This window comes from Anopheles maculipalpis, chromosome 3RL (assembly GCF_943734695.1).
Source record: "Anopheles maculipalpis chromosome 3RL, idAnoMacuDA_375_x, whole genome shotgun sequence".
NCBI classification, from domain to species: domain Eukaryota; kingdom Metazoa; phylum Arthropoda; class Insecta; order Diptera; family Culicidae; genus Anopheles; species Anopheles maculipalpis.
In genome coordinates, this window is record NC_064872.1 from 28,567,538 (window position 1) to 28,583,922 (window position 16,385).

Genomic DNA, 16,385 nt, shown 5'->3' on the forward strand with positions numbered 1-16,385 from the left:
CGATAAATGATTCTAAGGCCTACTTGAGTTGTTCGTTTCAAAATCAATCTAAACGCTTTGCATTAGCAAAATGAACCCGCGATCCTGCAAAGATCACACGAATTGTTCAACGAAAGGTATTGGCGCGACGCAGTCACTGAATGAACTGGATTTTGACCGAGGAATATGGAGTGCTGGTTTGTCAAATTTTGTCCCGTCTTTCTGTGTAAAAACGTCAATTTACTCACTTTGTTTTCCATTCTAGCGATGGACAACGAAATCGAGCGTTTGGAAAAATTGATTGCCCGAGGACACCTTTACGACCGGGACAGCTGTGGTTACACCGCACTGCACTATGCCGCACGCAACGGACACTTTGAGGCTTGCCAGCTACTCTTACTAAACGGTCTCGGTGTTAATGAAGTAACGAACGGTGGCGTTACGGCACTGCATCGAGCGGCAATGATGGGTAAAGACGCATTCTCAAGCATCGCACTATCAATCTACTAAGCATTCCTTTTGATTTTCCCATACCCATAGGACACACCAGAATCATGGAACTACTCTTATCATTCAGGGCAAACGCAATGCAAAAGGATAACGATGGCAGAACGGCCCTGCACCGTGCAGCCGAAGGTGGCCATCTGAAATCTTGTCAGCTGCTTGTAATCATATCGCCTGTACTTCGTCATGTGGAGGACGTTCGTCGCCACAAACCGATCGATCTCGTGCAAGACACTCACACCGATGCGGACCTCCTAAGAAAATTGTTGGCCGTGCCACGCAGACCGCCGTTATAGAGACAAAAAACAACCCTATTGACAAAATTGCCGTAATAGCGCTTTAATAAGGAATTTTTTCAATAGGGAAAGCTTTCATTTTGAACGCTTTTGTCTTCCCGTTTGTGAGCTGCTTATTAAATGCACACTACTCTTTGAAGGACAAAAATGTTCCATTTTTGTGTTTGGCGGGAGTGTGCGTTGTGTCGCACAAGGGTGACTAACTATTTTTAGCTACACAGAATTTAAGGCACGTGTGTATTAGAAATGTTACAATAAATGATAAATTATAGTAAATGATGTTATCAACTTACCTGAGGCTTTGTATTGGATGTTGTGGCTCTGTGTGTGGTTTTGGCATGTTGCAGAAGCGTCCAGGGTAAGATTCTCCGATGTTGCAATCCCGCAGACAATACAGCTTCAATCAGAAATTTAGTCACCCGCCGAAATCAAACGGAAGATTCCACCAACCGCCCAGTTTTCGAATGTTTTCAAAACTTTAACGAGCGACGATGCAGTTTTGGTTTGTCCCAGACCCTTCTGCAACGTTGGCTCGTCACAAAAGGCTGGTTCATTTTCGTATATTAGCGTTAACCGACCTCTTTCCCCTTGCGATCCTTCTCCTTTTCCCTCTGTTTCACTGCACTGCACCCTTCTCGCTATCTCTTTCTCTCAAACCGAATGATTGGAACGTTTCACACGATGGCTTCGAATGGTGTAAGATACTTTACTCTCGTTATTTTCCCTTACTGCTTGTTATCCTTGGCATTCTGAAGTGCCTGCGTCATGTACAGCTTGGCCAGCGATTGGGAACAGAACTGAGAAATGTGCTGCGCGTACGTGTTGATCTGCCCGGACACAATCATTGGATTCAACCGGGTCGGCACCGGAATCGGACGGAACAGTTTGTTCACTTCCTCTTCCGGCACCGCTTGCTCACCCTTCGCAACGCGGGCCGCATTTTCCTGCGCATGTTTGGCCAACATCCGATGCTTCTCCTGTTCCTGCCGGATAGCAGCCTGCTGGTATTTGTTAAACTTCGTCGCTTCATGGTTCAGCTCATCGACACGATCCATCATGCAGCGGAGATGATTTTCCAGCACGGACGCCGTGCCCAGATCGAGAAAGTGTGTACCCTCCTCCTCCGGCACCATCTCCATCAACTCCGACATCATAATATTACACAGTGCCGAGTTCTTGATCACGATCGGGATCTCGATGAACAGATTCTCGTACCCGACCTTTAGATTGCGCAGTGCTTCCGGCGTAAAATCACGCTCCTTGTACATCGCAATCGCCTGCGGCGTCAACCGGTACGCCTTGAGGGTCAGGAAGCCACGGGCCGACTTCTGCGTGTCGTAAATCATAACCACCGACTCCTCGATGCTGGTCTGATAGTGATACTGCGATTCGAGCAGCGTGCTGGACAGAAAGTTACCCACGTCCGCGCTCTGATACCAACCGACGTGGAAGTGATCCACATTGACGCGCCTCAAACGACGCATCATGTTCAGCTGGTACTCTTCCTCATCGATCTCGTCCGACTTGGGGAACGGGAAGCAGTTTGTAATTTCCAGCCGATCGTCCACCACCAGCCCAAGCAGTGCGCCCTGGGCCACTTCCATATTGTTCAGCGATTCTTCATGGCAATGCTTGACGATTTTCATCGCCGCCTGGAAAAGATGGGAAGAAAATAATATTATACAAAGTCTCATCATCGTTCACATCCATGCACACACGCACACACACAACAATACACAGCCACGCAGGGCGGCTTTTTGGCACTATACAAGGACCATATTTACAGGCGTTTCTTCACACCAAAACCATTTGCACACACTTGACGGTGTAAAGTAGAGGTAGAATCACCGAAATTCACTTACCAGGCCATCGCACTGAACATAGGAAATGGTATTATCGATGGGTTGAGAACGAGCACGATTTCCACGACTTGCCATCTTTGCGAGTTTGAGAAGAAGAAGAAGTCAAGAAGAGGAGTCAAGCAGCACGAACCACTGTCAGGTTTGACAGTCGGTCGTTTTATTCGAGCAGCGTTCTGCGCATAGCAAAACTGCTCGATCTGCCCGAAAGCCACAGCGATTATTTACCACAGTCTCATTGTGTTTAAATTTATCGTTAAAGCAAGATTGTGGAATGCACAATGGAAAAATCAAATAAACATTAAGATTATTTTATCGCATGGTGTCATTCACATGGCTAGGTTTTACTGCACAATTGTGAGTTCACGTAGTGATAGTCCCAAATCCTTCAGAGCATCTTCCTCTAGGCTAAAAGGAATTCGACAGGTTTAGGACCAAGTCTTGGAGCCCTTCGTCCATCAAGACAGGTATTTTGAGTGGAGATGTTTTCTTAGGATGTAATATGGCCGGGACACCAATCTGTATATCACCCCTCTGTAATTCAGTATTTGTTAGCATGGTCACTGCTCAATTCATGGTAAGTTTCTTCTACTTAAGAGAACCTTGAACCCATCATGTCTATGTCGTCAGCATAATCTAGCCAGAATCTCCCAACATCTTATAGAAGATGACCACCAAAGCTTCCATCTCTGAGTCTTGAACGGCTTTAACCCCTTGGTGGCTATCTTTCGGTAAAACTTTCATCCTCCTTCGTAATGCACTCTTGAATTCTCTGTTCAAACAAACACAAAGCCATCCTCATCATTTTACATCAGTTCGCAGATTCATGTATTTCGTTTTTTGTTTTCATTTTCTGTATTGTTGCTGTAATGCAATACAGCAAATAAGAGCTCTCGTTAGCCAACACAAAAACACAACCCCACTGTAAGGCTGAGTTGGCATTAAGTTGTAGTTAGTGTGTATTTGTTTGTGTTGTTTTCGGGTTTCTGGTATGTAGATGCATGTAGTAATACAGTAAACTAGTGATCTCTCGTTAGCCAACCTACACAACACCCCATGTTAAGGCTGAGGCATTAAGTTCTCTACACGTAGTCAATAGCTCACATAGAGATGCAGAGACAGAGAGCAAGAACGTCCATTACCTAACCTAAATATGCAATAAGGAATGTGTGTTATATGTGTATGGAATGTATATATTAAACATCTTATCGGTTTGTGTTTTCTGTTCTTTTTTTGGGTTTAAGTTCCACAGTAGCAGTCACAAGGAAAGGACTGCAAGGAAAGAATTTTCAAAGATTACTATATAAGGGATGTGTTTTGATGTCTAGGATGATTCTTCTGCATCATCCCAATGTCCTTCTCCAACACTACAAGATTTGATGCATTTGCGTTCGCATCCTATTGCACTTTCGATGGCCTATCGGTTCCAGCTTGGGTGCAAGCGTGGTGGACTAGGAATAGAAAACGATATTTAGCTAGCACATCCCACAAAAAAAGAACAAAACTCTGCTATCAATTCACGTCCTTAATCCTGAACCCACTAGACTGACACCCACTCCGGAACCGGGAAACGGAAGAATGATTCCTTGTGCATTTATTTTGAAGTATTTTGAAGTAGAAAAAAAAGTTACTCCATTAATTCCTTTTCATTTTTCAGCGAATGCGAACCGTAGCTGGCACACGTTTTTCTTACAATTAAAATACGTTTCATCGTTCACTTTTTGTTCGTCGGTCAAAAGGTTTGCTTGTTTGTTTGTCCTGAACTTCTTTATCCAATTCACCTCGAATTAGAAAGATCAATACACAAGGAAACTTCTATTAAATAGATATTGATTTTCTTGCTGCCACAAGTACCGACGGCAAAGATGACAGCGTGCCGGGTATAGTGTCGATACAATGTACAAAGTGTTTTGAATTAAATAGCTTATTAGGAAAAATTTTTATGTAAGATTTTGAGCGAAAAGGATCAGCAGACCGTTGTGGTCCGGTGTCCCTTTTCCGGTGGACAACTGGGGCAACTAATATGGCTTAAGCAAATTTGACTATTAAAACAAAAAAAAAAAACGATAACCACCTCACGATAACACGTTAAATAATTCTACTATATGTGCGCTTTCGAGATCACTATTGGGAAAATTGGGCGAATTTGAAGGTAAACCCTTGGACAAGCAAGAAAACAAAAAAGGACCAAACTTAAATAGACACCCTCCTAACCCTAAGGTAACCACAATACTGATCCTTGCAAAGCACAAAACCAAAATTCACCCACAGACACGCGCACACAAACATTCAATTCACACACTCACACTCTTATTACCAAAATGCTTGCCAATGTGTGATTCGGTACGAATTCTTCTTGTATGTGATAATTTTGCGCCTAAAACCAGTTGCCAAAGTTGGTAAAGTGAGTAAAGAGAGAGAACTCTTATCAGACTAAAACAGCCCGGCATGTGGAAAACTAGTGGAATGTTTTTGCCACTCGTCCGTTTTCACACCCTGTTGTTTTGTTTTAATCCTAAATAATTTTGCCTAACCCCGGTTTCCAAAGGTACCCGAATTGGATGTGTTTGCTCTTACTATGTCTATTTGTTTTACACATTTCGTCGACCTTCATCACTACTATTATTATCATCATCTATTCGCTTAAATTCCAAAAATTCATAGTTTACATTTGTGCTCCGTTTTGTGGGAACGATCGTGCAGGATCCCGCACACGTGTCGAGATCGAGCGGCGATCGTGTCCCGTTTTTAAAAATTTTGAAACAGAAGAAAATACTTCAACATAAAATGAGTTTTTTTTTCGCCTCTAGTTTCATTTTGGTTTTTTGGTTGTATCCTATCGACTAGAGACAAAGTCTAAATTCTTACCGAAATTTATCATCTTGTTTTGTTTTAGTCACAAATTTTGATCGGGGTTCACATTCATACTGGTAACGTTCTTGTTTTCTGGCTGAGATGGTAATGGTAATTTATATAAAATAAATAAAATGCTTAACATAAATATTTAAGTCTTGTAAAATCTTTGTTGGTGTAAGAGCCATGGTAGAAAACATAAATCAGGGTTTGTACAGACTTCATCAGACGGATGGAAATTTCGCAGCTGTATTCTGTATTCAGATATGGGGGGTATTAGCTGCAATCTCATGCTGTGTGTACAAGCGCAATTTGGAATTTATTCTAAAAATTATTAGATAACTCCAATTGTTATAAATAAAGCATCTAAGTGACTAGAAACATAATTAAAATATCACAATTGAAATTAAAAGTAGCATAAATTTTTAGCTTCTCCCACCAGAAAAACGTTCCCCACACACACACGCGCACACTTCTTGAAGCTCATTTACGCCCAAATTCACAAGCACACACTCAGCGCATCTCTTAAACACATCGCTCACATCATTTCACACTCGTGAATACTAATTTCGCCACACAAAATTTAATCCGCTTCCCTTTCTGTGTTTTTGGTAGTACTTGTGTGAGATTACCGGCAAAGTTTGCCCAATGCAAATTATTATGTACAGAAGGAACAAGGAAATGTAGTCATCGGTACCCATTACGTCCTTTCCCTGTCGGTTTCCTATCGGCCACGCACAGTAGCGGTAGTCACAGCTCCAACTACGAGATGTCATTTCCAATTCTCCTACATCTGAATGCCTATTCCTAGGAATTCCCTACGATGATGATTATACCTTTTTGGACTAAATTTTTTTCATCATTGGCCACCACATACTTGGTGATCTGGATCTGACTAGATCTGACTAGAATGTTACTCGTTTTGCAACTCACGAAACGTTCCGTAAACAGTTGCAGTAAAATAAAGGCAATCAAATGAATCTATCGCTTAAATTCGTTAAGGAACCAGCGGCTGACTAGACACACAAGTGTAAGACGGATACTTCCCTATCCACGCACAGTTAGTACGCAAGGCAAGGTAGTTTAAGTAACAACTTAGACATATTTCGTGTAAGATCGGTAAGGAACGAAGCAACGTGTACAAAAAAACAAAGAGAAAAAAACCAGTGGGAAAGAATAACAATACAATTCTATTACCATTCTTCGAAGACTCAGTAAAGATACTGATCAATCAGATGCAGCTCGAGTGGCGTTACCGCCGCATTACTCTCCGTAACAGCCTCCGCTAGATAGTTTTTGATAAAGTACGGCAACGCCAATCGGTCTAGCTTTTCCCGCGTGTTAATGTGCTTTATAATGATCGCTCGGCAGCGATCCTGAAGGTTAACAAAGTCACGGCGCGTTTCCGATAGTAGCATTTCCGTTTTAGCTGCCGTCGAACACACAATCGGATATAGGGGTTCTCGAACCTAGAATGAAGAGTAAAAGTGAATAAAAGGGGTAGAGAAACATTCGCGTGCTTTTCATACAATACTCGTGTGTACCTCATTCAAACCACGGAAGGCAATACCCAAGCATACATCATCCTTGTAGTATGTTAGCGTACCCGCAATTCCATCAAACAGCAGTCCGATTTTCGTTGGTTGATTTTCCTTGAAGCGTTTGGTGTAGTTCCGGGCGACCCCTCCATGCCACAGAAGTCCCTTATGCGAGAGACCCCAACCGTTGCGATCCTCTCCAAGTAGGTTGGTGAACATGTTTACGTGCAGCCGAGCTTTCTTTGTACCGATCCCAAACATCATGCTGTGGCGGGAAGAGAATAAAGCGCAAGAAGTTGTTAGACGTGTTCAACAAGTCCTGGAATCTGCACTGTGGTCTTAGAAATGGTCTCTAAATCGTTCAATTTCGAATGTCATCGACCAAACCAATAGCTATAGCTTTTTGAAGGACGAATTAACACTATCACTCCATCTCAATTTGCAAAAATCAATCATCCGCTTCCACTTCGCAAAAAAAAGTCTATATTTTAGAGGCGGAAGTGAGTCTATTTGGACTTTCAATGTTTTGTAAAGACCCAATTCCTTCCGTTGCCATAGGTTTTATTTCACCTCGTTCACCTCCAAATCTATACTTTAGTAAGTTTCTTCTATACACGAGAGGCTTAAACTAATCATCAGTTTTCTCGTTGTGAGGACTGACTATCGCACTACGTGGTATCTGAAAGTCTAGTGAGCCATTCGATGGCCTGCGTGACCTAGAAGGTCGTTAAGCCAAGAAGAATCCATTCAGAATCTGGATCTTTCTAGATTCTGGATCTGGGAAAAAAATATGCCTGAAGTTTCCATTTCCAAGAGTTGGAAACGCGGAGCTACTTACAGCTTTTTGTTGCTGAGGTGTAAGCTATCAAATCCATGTCCTGTTTTTGAAATACTACACTAAAATACGACAGTGAGCCTCTGAAATGCAGAAATGGCCTAAAATCACCACTTCCAAACGTTGCAGACTAACGAGGCGTTAAACCCAATTAATGGTGACTTCACTACTTCCAACATTACAGATCTCAAAAATATAATGCTTAGTAGAAATAATAGTTCCAATCCTCATACACGCTTGTGGAAGATATACGGTTTTGTCTGAGTCTAACGTCTTCCCATCCGAGGACAATGGACGAACTTATGCGATAAAGTGTTCCATCAGCTATAAAAATGACCTTACTGTCGTAGTCATTGCATTAGATACGTCCAAGGCTTGGAGAATCGTTGATGGGAAATAAGGAAGACACTAGATGACCTAGACTAACCCGTAAACTCTCAATACATAAAATAGTGATAGATGACAAAGCTCTAGCCGCTTCGGGGGTTTTCCGACAGCTATAAACAAGTAAATAAATCTAGCGCTATAAAATTGTTTGCATATATTGACGGTATTACTCTAGCGAGCGAGAATCAAAGCACAAACAACTTTTCTACATTACACAATCCCAATCGCTCACTCGTTTTTCGCCTTGTTTTGGACTACCCTACTGCAATAAAACTAATCCTACACCACAACCATCCGCAAACACAGCTCTCCATTTCCACGCGTGCCAAGCAAACATCACGTACGACCCCCATCGTACAAACCTTGCACCCTTACATGGTGTGTGCTGTATGTGCAACATACATGTGACGGTGAAAAACAAAGGATCATCATTCTGTTTTCCATTTTATAACTCACAAACATCCAGGACGTTGTTTTGCTGCGATGGAAGTTTCATCAAACGATGGCCGATGGTGTAGATTTGTGTGTGAGGCGAGGTAGAAACACATTTGCAATCTAGCAGCAATTTCGCCATAAATCTGCATTTAGATAAGTGATAGGTTTATTAGTCGGTACCAGAGTACACGCTCACATCCTGTTTCCACCTATTTTCGTGTTTAACGAACACTGAACAAACCCAGAAAAGAATAATTAATGCAATGGGTTGCAAGAAAAGTCGTCGTGCAAAGGATACAAGCAAGATGGTCTAAATCTCAGCCAAGAATGCTTGTCCGAATTATTATGCTAAAGCATCGAGAGTACGATTATTTGTACAAGGCATGGCCGTCACTTGTTCGTTCCTTTCTCATTTAAGCTAACCACCTTTATTATAGCCTCATTTTCGTCAAGCTTAGGGCTGTTTTCCCCCAAGAGGAAGAAAAGAAAACACTTATTAATAAACAATGCGAAAGAAGTGGTTCTTAATGAGCTTTTATTTTGATAATATCCTTTTGAAGACCCTTGTTTAGAGTACAGAGTATCGAACCAGTGATGTCCAACTCCATGCTTTGAGGCCTAAAAATCTTATTGTGGATAACGCATGGTGCGTCCATTTTCTTTTTTTTTTTTAATGTCGAGCATCTCTGAAATGGACCAAATCTGATTCCGGAAAGTGTCTTCAATATGGTGCAAAAACGGGCATAATTAAAACCCAACTTTATCGACTCATTACGGTTTAATAGAGCGATGAACAAATAGACAAGCCAGTACCTTTTAATTTCTGGGGCCCAAGTGTTCCGACCCCGGGGTTGGGTGTACCTAACCTTTGAAACATTTTCAGAAAACTTGTACCAACGTGTACCAGTAGTAGTGGTAGTAGTGTCTGTGTTCAAGTGTCTTCAAACGGCAGGACCCATCTTCGGACGGACACGTTTTTGTACGAACGTAAAACGTCCATCGCTTGGCGGTGTGGTGGGTCTGCTCTGTTTGTTATTTCAGACGCATCCTTTACGTTTTTCCTTCGTGGTCATGGTAAGGAGGAATTCGTGCTTCTCAGAAGAGATCTCTGCGAAAGGGCGCAAAATACGGTAATTTTAATTAAAAATTATATTAACCCATCCCTTCCTAAGGTACGACAACATGCAATGGGGTATGTCCTTAGTTCGAGGTTTTTGTTGTTCAGTGCCTAGAGCACGGAGATACATTTATTCTTGCTGTAATTTCGGGGATAAAAATCTGGTACCCAAGAACAGGAAATTCTTTATCTAAGTAGATAGTAATGAAAAGACTCCATTTTGTTTACTCAACGTCGTCAGACACTTATTCACCCTTCAAAGCGTAACCAAATATGGCTAACAATCCCAAACTACTCATTTTTGTCACCTGTTTTAACTCACGGACGGAGGAAATATTTCCACAAAAAACGGATAAGAATAACGTAAGATATCCGAACCATTGTAACCCGAAATTAACAGTACCACCATGCTGCTGCTGCTGCTACCGAATCGATGAAGTAACAACGGGTGGACTCGAGGACCTCTTCTCTTTCGACCCTTTCTGACGTAGACCGGCCAGAAATTTTACTCTTTTCGGGCTGGGGGAGAAGTCTCGACAGTCCTGTTTTTTGTCCTGTCGTTGCTGCTATTCATCCACTTTTCGCTGCTCGGGAAGGTTATAAATCAGAATGAATTTTTTAAAACACCTTCTCCCGTGCAACCAACTTTACGAAGCAGCACATTACCGCATGTCAACAAAATGCTACATCGCCGCCTCACAAGCACAACCGGAAGCATCCTTATTAAGTATGGATGTAGTTGGAGGAAAAAATAGCACTCCGAATATTCCTGGTTGGACGTGTACACCATATACATGCCGGGCATTTCTTGCTGACACGAACGAATTTTTACCAACCAACAGAAATCCACTTTGTGTCGATAACTCGTACCCAGAAAGTCGAAGGACGCAAGGTTGTGCAATGTGTCGGTAAACACGTGGAAGTAAGGCGCAAAAATATAACGATTTATAGCATCAATTAGAGCGTCTGGAAAGTATTAAACCACAACCTACGCCTCCTACGCCAAATAGTAGTGCCCCGCCATGCTGGTCATTAAAATAATTTCCCCCGGAAGATGCTAGACACTGGGATGGAGCGAGGAAGCGTTAAGGACTATCAAAACCGTTCGATCGGAAACAGCAACTTTCCGGTTGACAAATCGATTGTTTTTACCGTCCTTTTTGACGCTTCTAGCTGTAAGATCGGGTAAACTGTGCACATTGTCTTCCTCGGTAAAAGTTCTTCCAAATGTCTACAAAGAAGTGTTTATCTAAGCACAGAATCCTTTTTTTGTGTCTTGCTTAATCCAGTCGAAGCACACCGATGGCTTACGGTTGGTGTAAATTGAGAATTGATTATGATAAATTGCTTTTTCAGTTACCACAGAGCAAACAGCAGAAGTTTATTGCTGATGTAAGCATATTTTTTGTCCATTTTGGATTATATCATGCCTTATGGCCTAACCTTTGTCAGGAACGTCCCAACCGGTATGTTTACGATATTGCTTTGCTGTTGGCTGGTGAAAGGTTTTGAAGATCCTAAGATGTGGCCATTATCCAACGACAACGAGAAAAACTACGTGTGTTGTAGATTAGGATCTAAACTGCGGACCAACATCGAGAACGTATGTAGAAAAGTTTAGCACATTACATCCTATCTACACTTTCGCTCCATCTCTCTCTCTCTCTCTGTATCCAAAAGTCCTACCAGCTAGTAAGTAAATTACATTCGATTTCGATGTTTATCAGTGAGAAAAACAATGAAACCCTCCTACATCCAATTACTTTCAACCGTTGCTGATGGGACAAAATGCGTAATAGACTAACTAAAACGTGAAGACGTGTATGGTGGCGTTGGGTGGTTGTGTGGTCTCGGATAACATTTATTGCCTAATCCTACACACCCACCAACAAACCTTCTCTACCGGGAGCCATTTTGGTATCGTAGTATTCTAGTTACTTCCTTCGTAGCGGTTGTGGGTGCTTAAGCGAAACGAAAAACTCGTACTGGAAAGTTTTATACAGCGCGTAGAAAACTTTATGCTCATTATTTACATGGATTGCTGTCTAGAGATTCTAGGGTGAAGTTGTATTTTTGTTTGTGCTCAAAAGAACAGAGCTGATGTTTTTGTTCAAGTATTGCTTTTCCTCAGACAGCATTTAAGGGAGAAAATGCGAATGAATTATGGATATTTCTAGCAACATACCATAACCACGAAGAAGTCTCTATCGAATGATTCCGTATAGATTGATAAACTTGACTAAATAATACCTCTAAATATTTCTAATAATAATAGCTGCGCTTCCTTTCCAATAGATGGCGCTACTTATATTTTTGTATCCCTAAGTAACATTGGTGATGCAGATTTACTAACTCTTATTTGACACACACATACACATATTTCAATACCGATTTCAGTGTTCATTTGTAATATCTTTGTATCTAAATTTAATAGCTTTGGACGTTCTTTGAGGCTCATTTCATGATGAAGGAATAGTTCCTCCTATTCCTAACTCAAAAGAAATTTTTATTGTTGACAAAACTTCTGCTCGTGTTACTTTTGTGGTTGCTACTGTTATTTATGCATGACATTAGGAGATCATTGAATGTCTTAGCGGATTTACTGATGTGCACGTAGTTGGATTGTCAGATTTCTACGGGGGAACAGTTCGAATGACGTTTGAAGCGATGTCCTACCGTGTGAATGTAGGATGTTGCCTCCACCGCCAGGCCCCTTAGCTTTGCTACTTAGGTTAAGTACGGTAGCTACTCAGGAAAATCTTAAGGGAAAAAATCCCAACTTACAAAAAAAAAAGGAATAACTCCTCAAAACCAAACATTCGGAATACACACAAGACTTTGATAACAATCTTATGTACAAGATCAAACGTCTATCCTGCCGATTCTATCTGAAATAGTGCCCCCATGCTTGCGATCCATTATCTGTACACCAGAACCAAAACAATGGAGTACAACCGAACGAGGTAAACACCGCTGCTACGTGGCAGCAACATGATGGTGAATCAACAAATGACTAAAACGCGTGGTCGGTCTGTGGCTTTTCTTGCTTCAGAGCCCTGTGTAGTATTGTGGTGTCCTTTTGGCAGCGAGCCTTCGCATGGCTGGACATATTATTGCTGCTTGCTTCCGATTCTTCACGAACAGTCTCATCACTGTTGGAAACCAATTAGTAATCAACGTAAAGAGAGAGAGAGAAAAGCAGAGAATAAAAGGAAAATCATACCCCGTAGACGCAGCAATACGCCATCATGTCTGTTCCACGAAGAGAGCTGGTCGGAAAAGTTATAACAAGTGGAAGGATTGAAAGGACATTGAGGCGCTTTATTCCATTCGTTCTTCCACAACATTTTCTCTTCTTGCCGTGTGTCCTCAAAGCATAGCGGAAAACCATGATGGCTGATAAATGGCAGACTTTTCCAGCGTGCTCAACGCCGTCGTCTAGTGTCGTCGCTCGAGTGTATCATGTTTTCTGCTGGAATAATACAATGTGCGTTGCTCGCTTTTAGCTCTCGCAAACGGGCAAACTACGTGCCTCGAACAAGGCTCACAAGGCTCTCTTCTCTGTACAACCCCTAGATTTCCTCACTCGAGTTGCTTGTATCGTCCGTAACCCATATTTTTCTCGATGAGAACGTACGACAGGAAGTTCAACAAAACAATTTCGCTCCTTGCCATCGTAGACACCCGTTCTCAGTCTGCGTACAACGCATATACGCAATGGTTGCTGTGTGATGGATTTATGATTGTTCTGACACAAACTGACATTGTGGATGAACTGAGGGGAATTGGAAAGGGGTGGATTGATAACAGGCTTTCCCTCCCGTTTATCGATTTTTGCATCCCCCATTTTTCATGTAAACTTACCTCGTACCGAAGACACGCTGCGATAGGCTGATTTCCCAGTAATAGCGTCCGTTGTTTAGTACGCGCGTACCCCGTATCCCGGCCGTACCTTTGCTCCAGTTAGGATGGAAGTACACCCGCCGATTGTCGGACCTGCTCAGCCACACCTCCTTCGAACGGTCGCGCTTGTTCCAGCTCCACATATCCTCGCACCCGTTCACAAGCGGGCGTTCGTGTTCCACCACCTGGAAGCCGTTGTTGTTTTCCAGCGCGAGCGAACAGGCATTGCAGGCACTGGCATCCATCGGATGACGTCCGGATGTGCCGGAACCGTCGTCTAGCAGTAGCACCGAATGTTGCTCGCCGTCCGAATGTACAGAGCCCGCCTCGGAGGAAGACGAAGAGTGGGAAGAGTTTGCGTTCGGCTCGTGGATGGTATCGGATGGCCCAAGGCCACTACCGACGTTCCGGTTCTCGTTGATCGTCATCAGCTCGTCCTCGTCGTCGTTCGTCCCAGCCGTCACCGCCACAGCCGCACCCAACGCTGGCCCCACCACACCCGTGTTTGTCGTTGCCGTCGTTGTCGTTCTTCCCGTGCCAGAGTTGCCCCGTGACGCCGTAGTGGCCCGTCCTCGGGCCCTGAGCGAACGCGGTGACGGTGGTCTAGCACTCATGCATTCTACCGATGGGTGGCGCGGCTCAGTAGTGATTGTAGTACTGCTGCGCTCTACTGCTGTCCCCGTACGCACCACCGTCCCGGTTGTGCATCAGTTCCGCCCGGTTGCGACGGTTGCGACGCGGCCGCACACTGAGCCCGAAGCCACTGTGGCCTCCACCACCACCACCACCTCCCCCACCGTAACCACCGTACTTGCCACCGTCCTGATGGCCGTGGGTCGGGTGGATTAGGAAGGAGTTGTAGCAGCGCAGCACTAGCTTGTTCAAAAACACGCAAATGTTTTTCAGAAACAGCAGTATCAGTATCAGAGTCATGCGGAGACTTTCGTACACGGTTGCACGCAAGGCTCCTGGATTTAGGTCTCCCCCGCTTCCCGTAAAACCAATGCTCGAGGGGGGAGCAAAACGCCAAACACTGTTTCTGACAGGAACACCAGGAAAAAGCAAGGATTTTCACATAAATACTACACAGAGACACGGAACATACACACCCTGGAGGAAAGGTAGCTGACAAATTGTCTTCCTACCAGATCCCGAACCCTCTTGGTTTGGCTAGGATTCACAACTTCGGTACACTACTGGGCACCATCTATCGTTCACGTCCACCGTGCGGGACGTTACCTTGGAAAATGCACATCGTTCTTCACTTCACTTTCCAGACAGCAGCACCGATGCGCCATCGATTTTCCTCGCGGATAGGTGTGTGTGTGTGAGTGTCTTTTTCTTCCTTTCTGCACTTGCCCAAACTGCACACAGAGACACAACAGGGTGGAAAAGCAGCAACCCCGTGGCTGCTAGGCGCTTTCCCGCTGGCTACTGCGACGGCGCATCAGCCACCCAGTGTGTGTGCTGTTGATTCATCCGAAGCAATGCAACACAATGGGAAGGTGTGTTCAAGTGTGCGCGTGTGTGTGTGTTACTATAAGCTGTTGAAGCTGAAAAATTAGGTTCCAAAAACTGTCCAAGAAGGCCTTTTCTATGCGAAAAGGAAACCGAAAACACACACAACAAACACTACCTTCACTGTTTCTGTTACAAACCGGAAATGATTAAAAGGAAGTGGTCGACGAGAGGTTTCAAGTGTTACACCACCACTCCCACGGCACTGATATTAAACGTTCGGTTTCACCCTCACGGATTGCACGAAGAACCAGCAATGGGCTCAGGAGCTAGGTTTGCACCATCATAAAAGGATCCGAACGCAGCAAGCTTTGGAGCGGTGTATTGGTGTCGATTCCGACACACCACACGCACACTAGCACAAATTGCAGCTCGTCCTGTCCGTGCGATGCACGGCGAGAACAAGGGATGAAAATAATAGTTACCTATACGAAGATCCGTTTTTTCACCCTTAAAATATCGTGCGGGGTGTGTTTTGTTACATACATGTTCAACGCTTTCCCGGCACTTTACTCCCGCTATCGATCATCGTATGATGATATACACTGTCTCAAAAAATTACCGCTGCTGTGTAAGCCAATGAAAAGGATCCTTTGAAAAAAAAAAGTAAAATTGTGCTAAAATTAGATAAAAAAATTTTTACAAACCCATTATCCTACAGCAAATTGAACAAAATCTTCTGTTTAGCATCCCTAAACTTGCAGACAGCCTGACGCTGTATACAAGTATCAAAGTAAGTCCGCAAACATTACAGAATGTTATCTATGCAGAAAGATATCGAGGACTACTTGGTCAAACCGGGCTAGTTTTGGTAGATGGTCATAATCACGATCGAAAGCCAATTTAATATCTTTAGGTGTGGCGCTTTCCAAATTCGAAAATTCCGCGCCCGACTGTGAAGCATGGTGGTGATCATGTTATGGTTTGGGATGCTTTTAGTGCAAAAGCGATCTAAAAGGGTTTCTCATGCAAGAATGGTAGAAAATTGCTTCTGCATGCTGTTTCGGGTTCGATAAACTTTATATTTGCTCTTTATATGGATATTTTTTGGCATCGATTTTGGAATAAAATTGGTTAATCAGGTTTATCAAAAGAGACCATTGTTATTTTTGATAAAAATCGATACTGGATAATTATAACAATACATTGCACTACTTTGTG

At 43.2% G+C, this 16,385-nt stretch overlaps 3 protein-coding genes across 4 annotated transcripts in view; 1 reads left to right on the top strand and 2 right to left on the bottom strand.

The window, feature by feature from the left end:
• Positions 1-14,335, bottom strand: part of LOC126564831 (SPRY domain-containing SOCS box protein 3) — a 321,084-nt gene extending 306,749 nt beyond the window's left edge. The window contains exons 1-3 of one of the 2 annotated variants that reach the window (XM_050221949.1): positions 13,668-14,335; positions 7,036-7,294; positions 6,689-6,960 (exon numbers count right to left, since the gene is read on the bottom strand). In XM_050221949.1, coding sequence (XP_050077906.1) covers positions 6,703-6,960; positions 7,036-7,294; positions 13,668-14,320 — 1,170 coding nt within the window. In that variant the 5' untranslated portion in view covers positions 14,321-14,335 and the 3' untranslated portion in view covers positions 6,689-6,702. Of the gene's footprint in view, positions 1-6,681; positions 6,961-7,035; positions 7,295-13,667 lie in introns of those variants that run through there. The other variant, XM_050221948.1, reaches the window with a different exon arrangement.
• On the top strand, positions 71-779 carry LOC126560539 (ankyrin repeat domain-containing protein 39). The gene is made up of 3 exons (XM_050216498.1): positions 71-176; positions 245-448; positions 520-779. The coding sequence occupies exons 1-3, from the start codon at positions 71-73 to the stop codon at positions 777-779; spliced, it is 570 nt and encodes a 189-aa protein (XP_050072455.1).
• Positions 1,491-2,752, bottom strand: LOC126565013 (eukaryotic translation initiation factor 3 subunit H). Its single transcript, XM_050222148.1, has 2 exons — positions 2,642-2,752; positions 1,491-2,431 (listed from the first exon to the last, which is right to left on the bottom strand). Exons 1-2 carry the CDS (start codon positions 2,714-2,716, stop codon positions 1,505-1,507), a joined length of 1,002 nt encoding a protein of 333 aa, XP_050078105.1. The 5' UTR covers positions 2,717-2,752; the 3' UTR covers positions 1,491-1,504.
• Positions 14,336-16,385: the final 2,050 nt, after the last annotated feature.